This window comes from Spodoptera frugiperda, chromosome 29 (assembly GCF_023101765.2).
Source record: "Spodoptera frugiperda isolate SF20-4 chromosome 29, AGI-APGP_CSIRO_Sfru_2.0, whole genome shotgun sequence".
Lineage (NCBI taxonomy): Eukaryota > Metazoa > Arthropoda > Insecta > Lepidoptera > Noctuidae > Spodoptera > Spodoptera frugiperda.
In genome coordinates this window covers 7,384,376-7,403,238 of record NC_064240.1, presented here as the reverse complement: position 1 = coordinate 7,403,238, position 18,863 = coordinate 7,384,376, and the positions used below count along the sequence as shown (strand labels likewise).

Genomic DNA, 18,863 nt, shown 5'->3' with positions numbered 1-18,863 from the left:
TGGATTATGTTTCTAATCTGTTAATGTAAGTACCTTGTATCTAATGAAGAAGCCACGTTCAAATCACATAAAGAGAAAGATATTAAAAAAAAATATCTGAATCTCTAAATAAGTTCATTTTACTCATAGAAAAGCATTTGGATAACATGCTTTTCTTTGATGTCTAATTTTTACTGCATTTAAAGGGTACACAGTTGTCCAAGAAAAATATTGTGTGGGATTTGTGAATGAATGATGCATCCTCTGTAGGAAAATAAAGATATTTGTAGTGTATGAACGGTAGTGCCAAAAGCTTTGTTGTATAAGTAACTACTTACTCATTTAACTAAATGAGTTTTTCGAAACCAATTCAAGAACATAAATCATCCTTACCGAAAATAGACATATTCTTATTTTATTTTTATTTACTCTTACTGACTAAAATTCACCTCATTCCTACTCCTGCAATGGACTTTATATCTACATGTAAACTCAACAAATGTAGTTCTTTTCGGTACATTTCTCAGATTATGGCGCTTATACAAAGTTTTCTCATTCTCAGTATAGCCGTTTAAGAGTTCAGTAACACACACATATAAGACCTTAGTAATAAATAAGTATACAATATAAAGGTGTTATGTAAATATAAATACAATGTGTACACCGGTCCTCAGCGTCGCATGTTTGCATTGTTGCATGATACCTCCTTTTTTGTTCAATCCGACCGCAGGCAGCCCATTGAAAGTATAAGTAAGTACACTTTCACCCGACTTCATTACCGCCGTACAAAGTTCAACCTCGTGATCAAAATCAACATTGCCAAATCGTGCGTTTTCACTTGTTATGAAGATTATATTTTCAAGGCGATTGAAAATTTGTACTTATGCATTTATGTACGTAGCGTATGTTAATGAAGTGGAATTTTATTTGGAAATCATCTCAAACATCTCGGAATGTTTACATCTTTGCTACACGTATTTCGAAAGGACGTCTAACCTACCTATATGTCTAATGAGAACACATTAATGTCGCTGAAAAATGTGGACGTATTATAAATGCACTTCTGCATCTGCCCACTAGTTTAGGGATTAAATTATAATATATTAATGTTTGATGTAAGTATGAACTTTTCATAATATCGTTCGCGGTAAAGTAAGTAGTTATTAGCTTACGATACGAGATTTATCAGATTAAAAAATCTTACCTACACGATAGTTAGCACTAAATAGGTCACGGCCGAGAATTCATTTTATTAAGTTCACGATTACGTTATTACCACCTACTCTTTTCCCACACTTATTTTAATGAGAGTGTGAATTTTGTCGCCCCCTGTTTATAATTAGGATTATAAATATTGTGCTATTTACGGAAAATAAATGAAACATTTTCATGCAATAAAAACTTAGTCAATTAATAATTCTATTTCCGGAAATTTACAGGGACGGATTGGGATTTTATGGGGACTTGAGCTAATTTTTGAAAATGGACTTAATTTATTTTAACTAACGATAGATAATTTTACAACAAATAGCTACGATTGCTATGAACATACAATATGTATTTAATATAACTTTTCATTTAGAATATAATGTTTTTCGTTTTCATAAAAGTAGTGATTCTAAATCCGTATCTGTATTCGTAGCAATTGAACATTATAAGTTGTTTCGTAGTAAGTTTTCATTCATTCATTTTACTTCAGTCGGAGTTCGTATTGTTTACGAAATGCTTAAGATTTATAATATTTTACCTTACGTTTCCCGAACCGTCAACTAGTCGAATTCTAGGAAAATTAATATTTCATATTCGTTAGAAGAATAACTTATCACCTTGAACATATACAAAATGGAATTATGGAATGTTTTGGGACGGTAATGTCAAACAATACATGTTGTTGTTGAAGTTAAGGCAATTCAAAATGATTTAAAAGCTAATCTGACATATTTTTAAAACAATAATGTGGCACGTTCCTTTGCCATATTTTGAGCACTACACTATTTGAAACCCATGTTTCATAGCTCTGACTAAAGTCAGTAACATGAAATGACACGTTTATAAGCAGATTTGAGTCATCATGTCTACACACAGAATAAGTGTTATTTTTTGGTTGATGTATCTATGGGATGAACGTATTTCTTTGTACTATTTTTTTAAAACTATCAATTGATTTCGTGTAAGTTTGTTTAGGTTTAGAACGAGGACTAAGGAAGGAAGATTGTGTGTCGATAGCTATAATCAATGATCCTAAAACGTCCCTATCGATATAAGTAAGTGAGACACAGAGAAAATTGTGACAAAAAACTCGGTGCATATACAAACTTGTCACATTTTTTTTTATTAAGAACAAGAATAAACGGATTGTATCACATGCATTGCAATATTCAGTATTTACATAATCAGTAAAACATAAAGAAGCTACGCTTTTTTATAAATATATTTTCAATGCACGTAGGAGGGATATGACATTGAAAAAATACAGTTTCCAGGATGCGTATTTTTAGATCTTTTACTGCCACGCATGAAACCTTTCGAGTACCTAATGAATAAGTTTAAGTTTAATGATAAATGATATTTATTATTGCAAATAGGTTATAAGATAACACTTTTACACGTCAATCTCTTAAATAACTAGATGAGGCCGACATTTCCTATCGGGCTACTCTGAGAAGAAATGCCGAAACAAACTCAGAGGTCATAGTCTCTTTTAAAGTCCAGACAAAATCAATTAAAGATGTCGGAGAACCGTCCAAGTTTATTCTGTAGTGGTCTTTTGAGGAAAGAACCACAGCAGTTTGAGCGGACCTGTTCAGGTGGCAGCTAATATAAAATAAACTGTAAAACAATGGTTAATAGTAAGTATGATGAACTTACAAAGTTGTTTGGTTAATCATTCAGACAAATGGTAAATTACAGTTTTTAAACTGTAGTGTAGTCATCTGAAATATATATGTACTGGAAGTTTGGCAAGGTTTAGAGATGCGTCAGCCGGCAGACGTGCAACTCATCGTGTTCGTCTGATATACCGTACGTGTGATACTTAGATACTTTTATTAATATTATTGTTTGAGTCATGTTAAACTTATGGTCTACTTTGCTTCACTTATGCAAACAAATTTTAGGTGAAAACATTTATTATTATATACTAGCTCCTACTAGTGGCTTCGCCCGCATTACAGTGGAATAAGAAGTACCATATCACTCAAGTAAGCTCACACTCTGTCTGTAATTCTGTATACCAAATTTCAACAAAATCCGTCCAGTAGTTCTAGCGTGATTGACGGACAAACATCCAAACAAAGAAACTTTTACATTTATAATATGTATAATGTGATAAAATGCTTTTTAATAAATCTAGACATATTTCAAAGTAAACATAGTCTGATTGAAGTATTTATATTTTCACACATAAATAAGTATATAATATGTTATTACTTCGCAACGTCTGACCGTGTCACCGTATAACAAACAGCGTCCATATTAAGGAATCGAGTTTACATTCACCTCACTGCACCTTTATTGGTAACGCGATCAGATGTCAATGTCAGTTAATTGTGTCTTGTATCAATGAATAAAGTCAATACATTATGAAATAAATAAAATATTAAAACATTTATATTATTATGTAGAAATATAAATAGATGGTGCTCTAAAAAAGAAAAAAATATTTACAAACAAATACAATTTTTGTTGGTTACTTTGGTTTGTGTAAAAATAAGTTATGCCCCTCTGGCTCTATAAAATATTATTGCGACTGATTAAATTAATTTAATTCTTCAAATAAGTAATTTAATTTAATCATTTATTTATGGTGCGATATTAAAATCAGTAGTCCGTCAACCGAAACATATTTTTTTATTAAAAATGCGTTTCAATATTTTACATATTCCGTTCAACAACGAATGCCTGATACGACATGGAATATAAATGGCATATTAATGCAAATGTTGCAAAGAAAGTAATTATTACACGCTAATAAACATCTCCACATCACTTGCCAATCATACTTCTGTACCACATAGACAGACGTATGATTAAAAATCGTCTATGTACTTAGACATTTGAGCATTTACAACGGGCAACTACATAAATTAATGAGATTTTTGGCTTTGAAATCTTCAATAGTAGGTACTGATCTATTTAGGACTACGCAGCGTGTTGACTGATATAATACTCGGTGTATAATATATTGGAAATTAACGGACCCTTTAATAGAGCAACTATAACATGAGACTTGTAACTTATAAAAAAATATGTGATTGTGTCATTGAGCAGTTTGTAATGATTCAGCAGAATAAGAGCATTTCTTACCCGTTAGTTTCGATGACAGTGCCCATTGTAACAAACACTCGCGGTACACTTCAAGATAAATTAATTATACAACAATATTTCACGATTATATTTATTTTTATTGCGATGAGTGTGCGCCCAGTTTTATGCCAAATCCTGACTCGCTGGTGAGTCTGCCTTGCATCAGGCTAACTTCTATTTTTATTATTATGATATCACTGTGATAAAATTGTTGTAGACAATAAAGATGGTGCAACAAATTTAAAACAAAGAAAGCTTTTATTTTGATATTTGTGAAAATTTATGTATTTCAATTTTTATTTAATAACATTTATAAACAAAAACCACAAAATTACTCAGCAGCGATTATTTAAACCGCCAAATTCTTGAATTTAATTCAATAAAAATATTTTTTATAGAAATGATTAATAATTTGAATTATGGATAACGGAATTTCAATATTCGCGCAGGCGCAGTGTTGTGCGCGGTTACGGTCGCGTCGCGACTGTGGCGGCGCGTGCGTCTTCTTCCTCATTTGCTTGTTTATTTCCACTTTTTGTCGTTTTTGCCATTATTAATTATATAGGAGATAAAACACGGCGTCAGGTAGCAATTATACGCACGAAATAACATACAAAGTGTAATTACTATATAACGTTTAACCGACTCGGTTTGTTTGATAGTGATTAAAAAAAACAAATATTTAAACTGGAGAATAACTTTAGTAAAAAGACAATGTATGGGATGTACACCGCGCCTTATTTTTTGGCAGCGTATTAAATCACGTAATTAAGTACCTATATACTTTTTTCGGTAGCTTATCTGCATTCTTTATTTTAAAACATTTTGCTTTCAAGATTTACTTATGTAGTAACTTGTTATAACATAACTCATAACATGTGTATTTCATTTCCTGGTTAGATATTTCTATACGCCTGCAATGTAAGCGCAATCTGTCTTCAATCAGGTAAAGCTTTCAGGAAAAGCAAATACACTGAGTGCCTCTATCGTTACCACGTTGAGCGTAGACATTTACCATCCGTACTTCGCATACCGGCACAAAGGTATCATGTATTGCACCAATTTATTTTGGCATTACTTTGATGATCCACATGCACTCCGGAATGCCCACTATGTTGGCGCGTTGCTAAATTTCATCTGCGTAAATGTCAGTGCCCCTTCAGCGGCGCGCACTCCATAATTGATCGGTCAACGGCATTCAAATCGGCCCAACGTTTATCTTTGGAAGCACTCTTCAATGAAAGCACCTTTATAAACAGGATGATGTTTATTAATATTTTTTTATTCGCATACTTGTGTTAATTAATTGTTAGACGATGTTGACATTTAAAAAATGGAAAAGTAAAAACATGAAATATCTTGTAGGTATATCAATTTGAGAGCGGACAGGTGTGAGAACGGAACATATTTTAGTTTTTGTTTTATTTTTAACAATAAACAAACAAGTTTGTAATTGCCTACTTCGTAATCAATATAATTACGATCTTTTAGTAATGTTAAGTATTTGCATCTTGTCTGCAGCTGAATGTAAGACAATTACTAATAGCTACATATGTACCTGTATACTTGTAATCATTTACCAACTTATACGAAGCATTTTTTCAGTCAACCCGTGTAGGTATACTAATAATAAAAAAGGTATTAACACCAACCAACTTCCACTCTCTCTTACATCAGAATGTTGAAAGTTGCAGTGAGTAATAAAGTTTATAATCCAATTAGTACAAGTTATTGTTTGATCCGCCGCCGCCGCAGATTTTGATAAGATTTGTCGTGAATCGAGAGAGTTAACAATGTTATGGTTGCATTAAAATCGTTTAGGTGGAAAGTGAGAAGGGGCAGTAATTGATGTTGGCTCTACTTAGAGCGATGACCTTCAAGATATGGGTGACCCGGATAACAAAGATGATACTACAAGTCAACAACAACAAAATGAAAATCCGACCATTGTCCATAATTTTAAAGGAAATCTGTCAATAATTTTAAAATATTCATGAGAAACCATCTTCTAGATAACAATATACAGATAAGTCCTTAAAGTTTTTTGGTTTCTTTTTTACGGGTACTCACTGAAACCGTTCATAATAAGAGCTGATAAGAATTTTATAAAAACTCGTAATTTTAAATGAGAATTTCGCTAAAGAATTTAAAACAAAATTACTATCAACAACGTAAAAGGCGCAAAAGCTCAGGAGTAATTCGTAATTTGATTACAAAGCTCAAAACAACCCTATAATCAAATTAAGGCATTGGATACTTGAAAAATATTTCCAAGAAATCTTTATTTAAACAACGCCCTGTACTTTCTTCACCTTAAGACGGTGGCGTCATGTAGTCATTTTGTTTGTTTTTGAATTGCACTTTCGGTTTGGCCTGTCGCCCGTGATAAAAGACACGTCTGTGGTATGTTAACAGTTACTACAAACTGTAAATCATTGTAGAACAGATTATTATTTATCTGAACAAAGAATGTGAATACTAGCAGAGACTAATTAGAATTAACAATGAGTAATTTTATATTTTAAATTCAGTATTTAAAGACATTAAAATGTCATATAATCCGTAGGTAATCGTATTGAAGTACGAGAAAACAATAAGGTATTAGGTAAATGTAAATAAAGACGTTGACCGCCTTTAATAAACGATTTCTTAGTAAAATATGGTGCAAGGCAACAAAAATAGTTGAAAAAGAGAAGCTACTTTCGCCTAATATATCAACTATAAAATATTATTTGTACCATGATATAAATACTTGACTGGGAAGCTCTTGAGGAGTGTGTGTGTCAGGTGTAACGTGATCTATACCTTAATGTGCTCCTACAGCTTCTACTGTATTAGTTATCATAGTTCTCATCATATTACCTGTTACTAACGGAAATATTAGTTTCGAAACCCTTCTAATTTTGATGTGGCCTTTGATATTATCTTTTTTCCTCAATTCAGATAGAAACAAAATTAATGATGTAATATTGCAACACGAAATAAAATATCACTCAGTAAACATTTAAAAGAAATTAACGAGAAATCTGTATTTTCATCAGTTTACTGGTCAACTGAAATATCATTGATAGATGTGACATTGAGCTTAAATTACTGGACTATACTAATTTAATTTTGTTATTATATATGTAGGTAAATCTTCTATATACTAGCTTAATCTGTATCAAGTTCAGTATTACAGGATAATCATTAGTGTCCTGTAGTGTCCAGTATGCACCGTCGCTAATGTGTTGTCCATTGTCCATATAACAGATCCAAATTGGCTGAATGCACGTTGCATTAGTACTGGCATCAGTGAGAGCTTCATCTTATTACCGTAACGACACGTGATCCGATCCATACGCCCAACCAATACGGATAAGGGCCCTATTTCATAAGGATACGTCTTTACCTGTAGTTTCCAAATTGTCTGGATTACGACCTATCTAAAACAAACTTGTTTTTAGTAGGTACTACTACGCCTACCTGGTAACTACCAAAGTCCTGATTTTGATTGTGGTTGAAGGTGGATCTCGACTCACCTTTAGGTAATATAACGGTTTCAAAGTTCATTAAAAAAATAATGGAACTGGTTGGTGCGTCGTTTTACAGACAGGGCCCACTAAAAAATTCGCTCGATACCAGTGCATCGGGCCTCATAGATTGGGGAGATCCTGCTCCATACATTTTGTTCCTCAGTCTACCTAGCCGTATGCTTATGGTGTCCTATGAAATAGGGCTCTAATGCTCGTGTGGAGTGATCGTATTCCTCGTATTGATTCGTTTAGGGGTGACGGTGACTCATCGACCGCCTATTGGCACGTCTATCATTTTGTTTTGTTTCCTACACGTTTGTAACGCGATTTATTTATAGCTCTCTTCTGTTATTTTTAACGGCGATGCAGTGAGGCTACATTCCGATTTGACGCGATAGTGCTTAAATAATTTTGTTCACAGTTTGTGGTCTAGAGATTTGGTTATTATTAACATGGAAGGAATCTAGCAACTATTCTTTAGATGATTAAGGCTATTTTTAAGTACGATAAAATTATCACAGGGTTTATTTAGTTTTTTATATCTAATGCGTAAATCCGTAACACACATTGTAAAATATGTAGTAGGTACTAAAATAAACAGCAAAGTTCTATTGTTATAATTCATTGACTAATTGCACGACAATTGTATCAATAAGACGTCATCGGTCTGGCAAGCGGTCAAAAGCCGATGAAACAATATTCACTAATAAATTGTTTCTTGTATTTTTCACAAAGACATTTGTTCCGTTATTCATTTCAAAAAAAGGCTGCGACTCTGCCTGCTTCAACTGCATATTACTTATGGTTAACACGATTGTCGTTAAAGATCTCGGATCCTCCAGTTCACAGCAAATAAATAATTATAATTTTCTATAAATAAATATTTTGTCCAGCTCAGTTTCGATATTTGTATTTTGCCCAAGGTTGTGACCAAATTCACTTTTAGGCAATTAATCACTAACCGATCTAATATTGTGAAGTTGGAAATTATATTTGGGAATTAAACTCGATATTACAGGTTTGACTAAGTTAACAGTTTAACACTCGAACTTTCAGAATTATATTGACTTGCAACTGTTTACAACTTATTTAATTTTATTATTTTTGGATTCATTTGGCTGTATTACTTAAAAAAATGTCACCGCCTTTTCAGTAACTTTACATTTTATGTAAACAACAATTTTTCTCAAAATTTTACATAAATAAATGTCATTGATTTTTTGTTATTCAGGTGACAGAAAACAAGCCAAAATAAGAAAAGGGTCCGTGTTTTGGCTTGTGTTCGGCTTGTTAACGAAATCATTTTATCACAGTTGGACTGCTAATGCGTATTATTTACTACAAAAAACCCTTATTTCTCAAGTACACAGGTGATCACAATACATTCTCGCTTTATTTATTACCGGAATCTTTACAAAATATGTGACAGAGGACCTTAATTATATACACTCCGTTCTTTTTATTCATATTAATATGACCTTGCCCTCGGAAAATTATTTTTGGAAGCACCCATTATGAGAGCGCAGAGATGTCATGTCCTCGTTCAGTACGAGGATTATTTCTGGTTTTACGTTCGTATGACATAATGGTATTATGGTCAAAATGGACTGAACTGTCTATCTACACCACTAAATATTAAAATAGATATTTCTATTTTATTAGAGAGACGGATGAGATTGTATCAAGTGATGGATGTGGGTAAGTATTCAGCTGTCCACCGATCACTGTAAATTGGAGATAAAGCACTACCTGTTCCTGTAGAAAATTGTGCGAGTCACTCATATAGCGGTATGGTATACATTTTAGCATTATTTTACTCTGCGAAGTCACCGACCTGTGTTACAAACATTTTAGAATAGGCATTGATATTTTACACGAGAAAAATTTGAAAGGAAATAAAATTATAATCTATATTTTATTTCCTTGATAATAAAAACTATTTTTCCATGATCAATATAATTAAACATTTGCTTAGTGTTTTTGGGAAATAATGTCAAGGTTTATTCCAGGGTGCGTAAACTAAGTTAAATAATATCTATTCATATTAATATCAATAGTACGTACAATGTAGTTACTTATCTCCTTCAATATATGGCAACAAAAGTGCCCTTAATAGATTAATACGCAGACGAATTACGACTCGAGTAATCGATCATAATTACTAGTAACATCGTATTCTTCAGACGAGTATTGACTTACTGAAATGTAAAAATAAGATGCTTTGGTACTTAAAAACAGATATACAGTAAGAGCATGCGATTTTATTTTAATTGCTTTGATAGTTTCTAAGCATTAAAAATTTTGGATAAGATTAAACGAATGATATTTTCTTAAAATTTTCTTATTCTTACTTACTTTGGTTAGCAGAAAATTGTAGACTGAAAGTCAAGAGAATACTAATATAGTTAGGAAAAGGGCGCGGTAACGAAGATCTTAATTACATTATAAGTAACATTATCTCAATATCTAGTACATGTAGTTTGTATTTTAATGTCTAGCTTGTTATAGTAATACAATTTAAAAGCTTGGTGAAAGCGTAGGAGACAATGCAATTATGTTTGTTGAATTAGTTTGTCGTTAACTTCAATCACTTTAAGTTAATAATTCAATTCATTCATTGAAAATGTTCAATTGAGTTTTTAGTGATGTATAATTATGTTATAGTTATTGCTAGTTGTATATTTAACTGTGCGGTTTGCTCTGCGGTTTACAGATCGTGTTGAGTATTCGATTCTCGTTTAGGATAAATATTTAACTCTACAGATTCAGGTTGTATTGTGTAAACTTAATAAAAGACAGTAATATATCAATGGTTGAATATTTAAATCGGAGTGTCGATTTACTAAATCTGAAGACGATTGTATTAACTCTTTTTTATTTTACAATAATTTAACTAACTCTTCTTCAGCATCTCGTAAAATATTTTTAAAGAAACATTTTACTTATTTTTTAAGAAATCTAAATGCATTTATTCGCCTGAATAAAGTATACTATACAGTGCCTTATTCATCTACGACTATATTCATAGCTAATATAAGTATTAGTAATTTGGCTTATTAGTATAAGGGATTACTTATAAAATGTTCAGTAGTTAAAAGTAGCGTCATCTCCTTTACTATATTACCTACTACTTTTCTTTACATTATAGAGAGACTTTATACTATATCACAAAAGTCTATATTGTAAAACTGCCTTTGTTGACCTTATTAATATTATTTATAGTCATGTATTCAATGAGTTAATAAATAATAAATAGTATTTATTTTTGTAAATGGGTTACAATGTAACTCTATTACACGTCAATCTCTTAAATAACTAGATGAGGGCGGCATCGCCTATCGGAGTAGGTACTCTGAGAAGATAGTTGAATCATCATCATCATCATCAGCCGAGAGACGTCTACTGCTGAACAAAGGCCTCCCCCTTGGTCTTCAAAATATGCAGGCTGAAGTGGCAATGGGCAGGCCACGTCGCTCAGAGGACTGATGGCCGCTGGGCCAGGAAGATAGATGAGTAGGTAATGAATATTGGTACTGACCCGACGGTGCCATTGCCAAGGTTCTGCATGTGCTTGGTCAGTGTCTCCTTGATGTTCTGCTGGGAGTAGAGCCCGATGGGCGAGTTGAACTGCTTGTGCACTATCTTCGGGCCGGTGGCCATCTTTCAGTCGTTCGTTCAGCGCTGGAATGTTATAAAACAAATTGTTACTTATTTTGACAAAAATATAGTATTTTTTATATTTAAGTATGTGTATATAACGTGTAATTTATTGTAAGATTGTTAGAAAACTGTATGTACTGTACTACAAAAACATTTGACGTCCACTTTTCTAGCGTAGGGTTCTTAAAATAACGTAATTAGTCTTTGATGACACTTAAATTTTGATGGTTTCTCTTATATTTCAAAATAATAGGTATAATTATGTACTGTTACTTTAAATTAAATAGGAATTGATAAAAACACTCTTAGATCCTTACGCATTTTGAATCAGTTTCAACTCTTAACTGCAGTTTTAAAAGCATAATAAAATTTACGATGCATGCAGACATTCAAAAACGTCTATGGTTTATGACCCAAGAACTGATACAGATGTAGCTAATAAACAGATAATTTAATTTAACTGGATTATAATGATCTTAGAATACTTAATTATTAATTAAGACATTAGTTTTGAAAGCAATATAATCTAAAAAGAGGGAGGGAAAATCCTAATCATAATTTTCAGAGAACAACTTTATTAATCGAGAACGTGCTTGCTTAATCTATTTAGTGTTTACTTAAAGGGCCTTTATAACACAAGTTTATGAGACACAACAACGCCCTTGTAACTGTAGGAGTATGCTAGCCTAGAATATACGACTATTTACCCCAGGACGCATATCAGAAAAATTAGGGATGACAAATTTTATCCTCCTCATGAGATAATTTTATTACACTCTCGGAAGATTCACGCCTCGGGGTTGGCGTCGGAGCACCTCGTGTTATTGCGTTTTTATTAGCTCCGCCACCGCCAACGACGGCTATCATATTTTTTCCGAAGAATGTGCCGCAGACAGCCAGCTTTGTACGAATAAGTTTTCGATACGTCTCACTACAGATTTCGGTGTCTCTATCGTTGATTTATACAAAACAGTCACCGATGGAAATCTACATACTATATCTTTTCACATATGGAATGTTCGTCTTTATAGTTCTTACAACAATGTTGGGTTTCTAAAAGCTATTTGTCAGTTAATTAATGTGTGATTAGCGGTGAATAATGTGGCAAAACAGATAATATATCGTCCACCAAAGAATCGTTCGTCACTGGATTTATTTGTGTACAAGCGTCTCGTTGTAATTGCGAAATGGACACGGAAGGCGACTCTTCACAACACCGTCACATTCTGCTCTAGAATTAGCTTATTTTATGTTACCGCATCGTGGAAAACAACATTATATTTTAAAATTTTCTTTGGAATACTTGATAATTGATTTCATTATGACAACAACGATCGTTTTCCTTCCAAATCAGCTACAGGGTGATAGGGGATCCAATAATCTCTTAGTAAATATTACATAAGCTAGTAGTTCTATCAATATATACTCAATGTTTACCTAGAATAGTATTAAAATTATTACACGTTATCTTATTAAACTCTAACTATGTTTGATTGTTACATTGTTAGTAAGATATTCGTTGTTCATATCCCAAGTGGTTCTAATTTGATTCAACCGATACATTCATAAATGGAAACAAAACAAAGTTTAGATACTCGCGTATGTTGTGTACGCTACAAACTGCCGGAAACTTGTAAGTAATTAGTAGGCGTGTAGTTGAAGTTTATATTTATGCACGAGCAATATTTTTAGGCCGGAAAGACTAATTTGTAAAGAGTTTCGTTTTATTTTAGTATCGACTTATTGTTTCAGACTTAGTATATTGTATCTAGCACCCCATGACTGCTCTAAAACCCGCATTACAAAATACATACATACAATAATTACAAAAAGTTACGCAAGATCTTCATTTTCCTGTTTGTGCATCGTCCAGACCGCCTACGTGCATAATGTATATGTATATGCATGAAAATGTAAAAAAGTAAACAAATAACAGACCATGTAAAATAAACCTTTCTATACCGTCTGAGAATTCAGATTGACGTAATGATATTGATTACTTCATTAATCTAATGGCACGAGTTTATTGTTAAGCAGAAACTCTGTTTCAATTTTAGACTAAGTTATTATTGGTAGCAATTCAGTAATCAGAACACCTATTACACGTTATAGTTCTAATAACATAACTAGCGGGATATAGACATATAGGTACATGATACACCTCCGCCCAGACATTATGTAAAAATTGGTATGTTGATATATTATAATCAAAATATAGTTGATATTATTTAAACCGTCACAAAAACATAAGCAAAACAGTTCACGTTGAAATGCGAACGCGATTGGCTTAAGCGTAGATCAAAGATATATCGGGCCATTTATTACTGATGCATGCTGAGAATTCACTCCGACTGCACATCCGTTTACAATCAGCGTATTGATGCGTTTGACATGCAAATCTTATGTCGGTAATCTGTGCATTAACAGAGTGACGAGTGTGTTGATTGTGATGTCAAAACAAATTGATATTCGTTAAGTATATTGTACCAGTATTAACATGCCTTTATTTATTTCATTTTCTGCTATAGGTATGAAAATGTATAAATAATGAAAACTTTCTGTTCATGTTCTATTTAGCTACGAACTTATAAAGTACTGCAACATACAGTTGACATTTTATACACTGTTTTATGTCCAGAAAGTAAACTAGAATAAGTAGCATTTTTATTGTGCTTTTAAAAGTGCAAGGTTTGTGTCGCTACTCTCATAAAACTACTTCCCGACAACTCGAAGAGACTTCTAAGAAAAAATATGTACTTTTATTTAGATACGTTTATTGAATCTATGAAAAATGAATGCATTTCAAACAATGTAGCTCTCGCTCATGTAAATTTGTTTGAGAATGTGTGTAGGTGTTGGAAAAATAGTTTGTTATCTCCATGCTGCTCAAGATGCGATATTTAATGTGAACGGCGAGAGGTATAGTCTATTTTCGTTCTGGACTCCTTGCCCGCATGCGTAATAAATATTTGCACACTTATTTTCGGAATTATAACTCAAGATAACTGGAGATGTTGTTCAATAGAGGCTACACTTATAGGTTCTCTTTAACTATCAACGATATTAAATATTAGGAATCATTTATAAAGTACATTTATCGATTGCTTATTTTCATTCGTTTCAGATTCTAGTTTCTTGTAATATATTAACTGTCAGCAATGATGTGAACCTGACATTGTGCAATATAGTTAAAAGAATTTAATTTTACTGGAATCTTTAATGTTGTCTTTCCTTCGGATATAGTAAACATTAAAAATATTCAACTAGTTTTAAGGTCAATAGAGATGTTTATAGCTTGGACGAGGTTAACAATACCGTCATCAAGGCTCAAAATAATCCACTCGTATAATTCAGACTGTCTGATGTACGAAAATAAGATCCGTTCTAATTCGAGTCACAAATATAAAAATTGGATGTTAGGACGTTTATTAAATTGTGTTGTTTATATCCGGTATTGTTTACGATTGACTGATAAACATTTAATTTCTAAAGACATTTAAAAGTTCCTACTTATGACGGCGAAGAGAGGAACAAATTTTCCCGTGACCAGCCAAAATATTACCGCGATCGCATGAACGCGTTATTTCAGTCGCATGAAGTCACGGCGAATTATTTTTGTAACTGAACACCTTGTTCATGAAGTTAGTCATGGATGTCGAGGTCACCAGGTGATTAGTGTCGAAAAAAATACACAGACATTCGTAAGCTTTTATTAGTGCAAATGTTATATGAAGCAGTGAGAAGCGCTGGTTTTTTAGTGTTTATACCTTGTGCGGCGTTCAGATTCGTGCGAGCGGCGTCGATGCCTGTCTCTAACTGAGTCCGCGGTCGGCGCCCGCCCACTGCCTGCGCACGAGTCTGGGAAATGGACGCCCTCACCTGCAATGTTTCAGCAAGCATGGTTATGTTGTTTGATGATCATATTGACGTGTATAAGTCTCTACCAATTGTAAGGTATCGATGATTCATGCTTTGGCACAAGTGATTTATGTGCCGGTACATTAATTGGACGTAGACGTAAATTAATTTGCGCATGTGCTACCAACATAAATAGATGATTATTAGACAAGAAGATTTTAATTGAACAATGTCACTTTGTTGAATATCTCGTTGGCGTTTCCCAATTAATTTATTTTATTATTGAATTTAATTAACAACATTAACGTGTCAGATATATTACTTTAACACCGTTTTGTTTCATTATAATAGTCACTGCCTCACCTGTAATAAACAATTACAAGTCCTTGAACTTAAACTTCACAGTAAACTGTCAGAAAGTTTGGGATCACTGATAGCCGCGGCTTCCAACCGTCGAATGAAACCGCTTTCCTTCACTGTAGGCGGGAATTTTATCTAGTTTACATCAACTATTTTTAGTCGGCCTTATATTAAAGTTTTGAATAAATTATAATTTCCAGAATCTCTGTTCTCCATGTCTACCTAATCTTAATAAATGTTACCAAAGTATTTACGTTATAGAACTTTTCTAAAACATTAATACTAGGCAATTGTTAATCAACATGTTCTGTTTACATTTGCATAATAAAAAATATTTACACGTTTAATACGAAAACTAAATATGTAATAACGTTATGAATTTATAATGATAAACATAAAATGTTTTGATTATGTTTAAATTACTTTATAGCGTGAAAAGTTCGTGACATGAGACTCTGTGTCGGCTTCGGCATAGTAAAAGATATAATAATATTCGGCATAGTAAAAGATATGACAAAAAAAAACTATATTTGAAATCAAATATAATCATTTGGATGCATCTGTATGTCACTGAACTCCTCTTAAACGACTAGACGGATTTTGATGAAACTTTTTGTGTGTGTTCAAGAGGATCTGAGAATGGTTTAGATTCACAATTTTGTCCGCTGGACAATGTTTTTTTAATTAATTTTTAATTTATTAGTAATTGTTGATTTTGGAATGTTTTACATCGGATCCGACGGACGGCGCTACCATCGCAGTGTCAAATATTAATGACGTTAGATATTGTCATAACATTTGAATAATAATTTTCATCAAAAAGGTCCAGGATGAAAAAGTTTTAAATTTTTAAATTAACGTGTAGACAGGACAACGTCTGTCGGGTCCGCTAGTATGAATATAATAATATTAACCAGCTTCAAATCCTTTCGGGCACAACAAAACGTATTATAATAGAAATAACCATGGATATATAATGTACTTTGTGATAGAGTCACAAAAATCGTTTAATATGTTTTATAAACGGGCCATGCATCGACGGAAATGTCAACTTTTTGTTTTCAGCGGATTTTCGTGACATTCATACTACAAACTGACTTTGATGTACCTAATTAAACTTTAGTGAAGGTTATGTTTTTTGATCTTGTGGAAATCAGCCAAATTACCTCAGATATACGTATATTCGTATGAGTATTTAGTGTGCTTCTAAACATCCACATAAATGAAGAAACACAATGTTTTTCCAGAATTTTCTTATTTTGTGGATACAATATCTTTTCAGATTTTTTTAAAATTATAAGCTAATACTTTTCCTGTTCATTGAGTGATTAAAAAAACTTCTTGGATTTTAAGGACGTGTGAGTGAGAAAAGTTCTCTCAGCAAAGTTCCAAAAGCTTGTGTTTTATTTACAACTAGCTTTTGCCCGCGACTTCGTTCGCGTGGAATAGTGACTTCCGGCAAATTTTTGGTTTTAACCACATAGTTCCCGATCTCGCGGGATCTCTTCAAAAATGAGATGTGGAAGATATTCCAGGGAACTCTTCAAAAATCAACATAATGAGCTCTGCGTTTGAATTTAATAGATGTATACTCACTTAGGGCATTGAAAAAATAGTTTAAAAACGGACTTAAACTAACTTAAAACTAAAGAAAGCTACGAATTACGAATTTATAACAATTAAAAAAGAAACTATATTACAACCTATCCTCTATGCTATAATAACCAAGCTTAAACTAAATAATTTAAAAGAAACGACTTAAATCTAATCTAATTAAAAAAAAATTAGACTTACAATTTTATTAAAAAAACTAACTACAGTAACTACTAATAATCGATATCAAACTAAACCTACGTTAAATAGTTTAACCAAAAAACCAGGAAAACCCAACAAATAAACTTATTAATTGACAAATACAACGAAACCAATTTAGAAAATACGAAACAGCAGGACCACTACAGACAAATAATCATACGACTGATAATACACTTTTTCTACGATAGTACCGAAGCGCTCGGCCGATACCCAACCAAATGAATGTAACGAAACCATAGCGCGATCTATTTCGATCCCAACGCCATCTATCGAGGATAAAGACAACTTGGATTATTTATTTATACTCCGTTCGGGCATTTTCTTTGTACTAAAAGTTTAATTATATTGATATTATTTTTTTCATACCTTTTTACTATTTATTTACTTTTTTCGATGAATTAAAACAATAACATGAACCGAAGTCGTGTAACGATCGACATAGAATTATCTATGTCGATCGATTTGATTTTTGAAATAAAAATATATCTATGTCCTTTCTAAGGTTCTAAACTATATCTGTACCAAATTTCAACCAAATCCGTCAAATAGTTGCGGAGATTAATGGTATTAAGCATAATATGTTCGACGTGATTCTTTAATTTGACATAACTTTTTTATTTATGAACCGATTGACATGAAACAAACACTAAATGTAAATTTAAGCATCCTACAATATATTCGTGAAAACCGCATCCAACTCGAATCAGTCGTTTCTGAGATTAGCGCGCACAGACGAACAGACAAACAGACAAACAGACAAAAAAAAGTTAATTACATTTTTGGGTTCGACATCGACATAACAATAACCCCTGCTATTTTTTTTATTTTTATTTTCAATGTACAGACAGCACTTTTCTACGATTTTATTATATGTATAGATTTTTTATTAAATTTAATTTGAGCCCCGTTTATGGCGTCACAACTGTTTAATTAAACAAAACAAATACCATGAACGGAAGACCGTGGGTGTAACAAACAATCTTACTTCCTTTGGTGAAAACCAAGACACGAATTTATTTTTAAAAAATAACCTTAACCATTGCCGTTATGCAAATAAAAATATACGAGACACATAGTAGGTCTTTTCCATAGAGATTTTTCTGTTGTATACATTTATGGTTGTCGTATTTACATTAAATTGTTATTATCGCACTTTAATAAAAAATAAATGTACTTGCTCATATCATATCTGTTTATGAGAGCAAAATATTCATAAAATATCAACGTTTAAAGTTTTTAACATAACATTAGGTACAACATCATCGTAGTAGAAAGGGTAGATAACATGCATATGAAAAAAATCGCACGTAATCTGCCACTCATTAATTTATTTAAGAAAATTGGAAATTGAAAAATGCAAAATTATGAAAA

At 32.5% G+C, this 18,863-nt stretch overlaps 1 protein-coding gene across 5 annotated transcripts in view; it reads right to left on the bottom strand.

The window, feature by feature from the left end:
* Window positions 1–15,832, bottom strand: part of LOC118268158 (uncharacterized) — a 29,686-nt gene extending 13,854 nt beyond the window's left edge. For 2 of the 5 annotated variants that reach the window (XM_035582483.2, XM_035582486.2), the window contains exons 1-3: window positions 15,681–15,831; window positions 15,227–15,338; window positions 11,338–11,480 (exon numbers count right to left, since the gene is read on the bottom strand). In XM_035582483.2, coding sequence (XP_035438376.1) covers window positions 11,338–11,459 — 122 coding nt within the window. In that variant the 5' untranslated portion in view covers window positions 11,460–11,480; window positions 15,227–15,338; window positions 15,681–15,831. Of the gene's footprint in view, window positions 1–4,284; window positions 4,481–11,337; window positions 11,481–15,226; window positions 15,339–15,680 lie in introns of those variants that run through there. The other 3 variants (XM_035582484.2, XM_035582485.2, XM_035582487.2) reach the window with 3 other exon arrangements.
* Window positions 15,833–18,863: the final 3,031 nt, after the last annotated feature.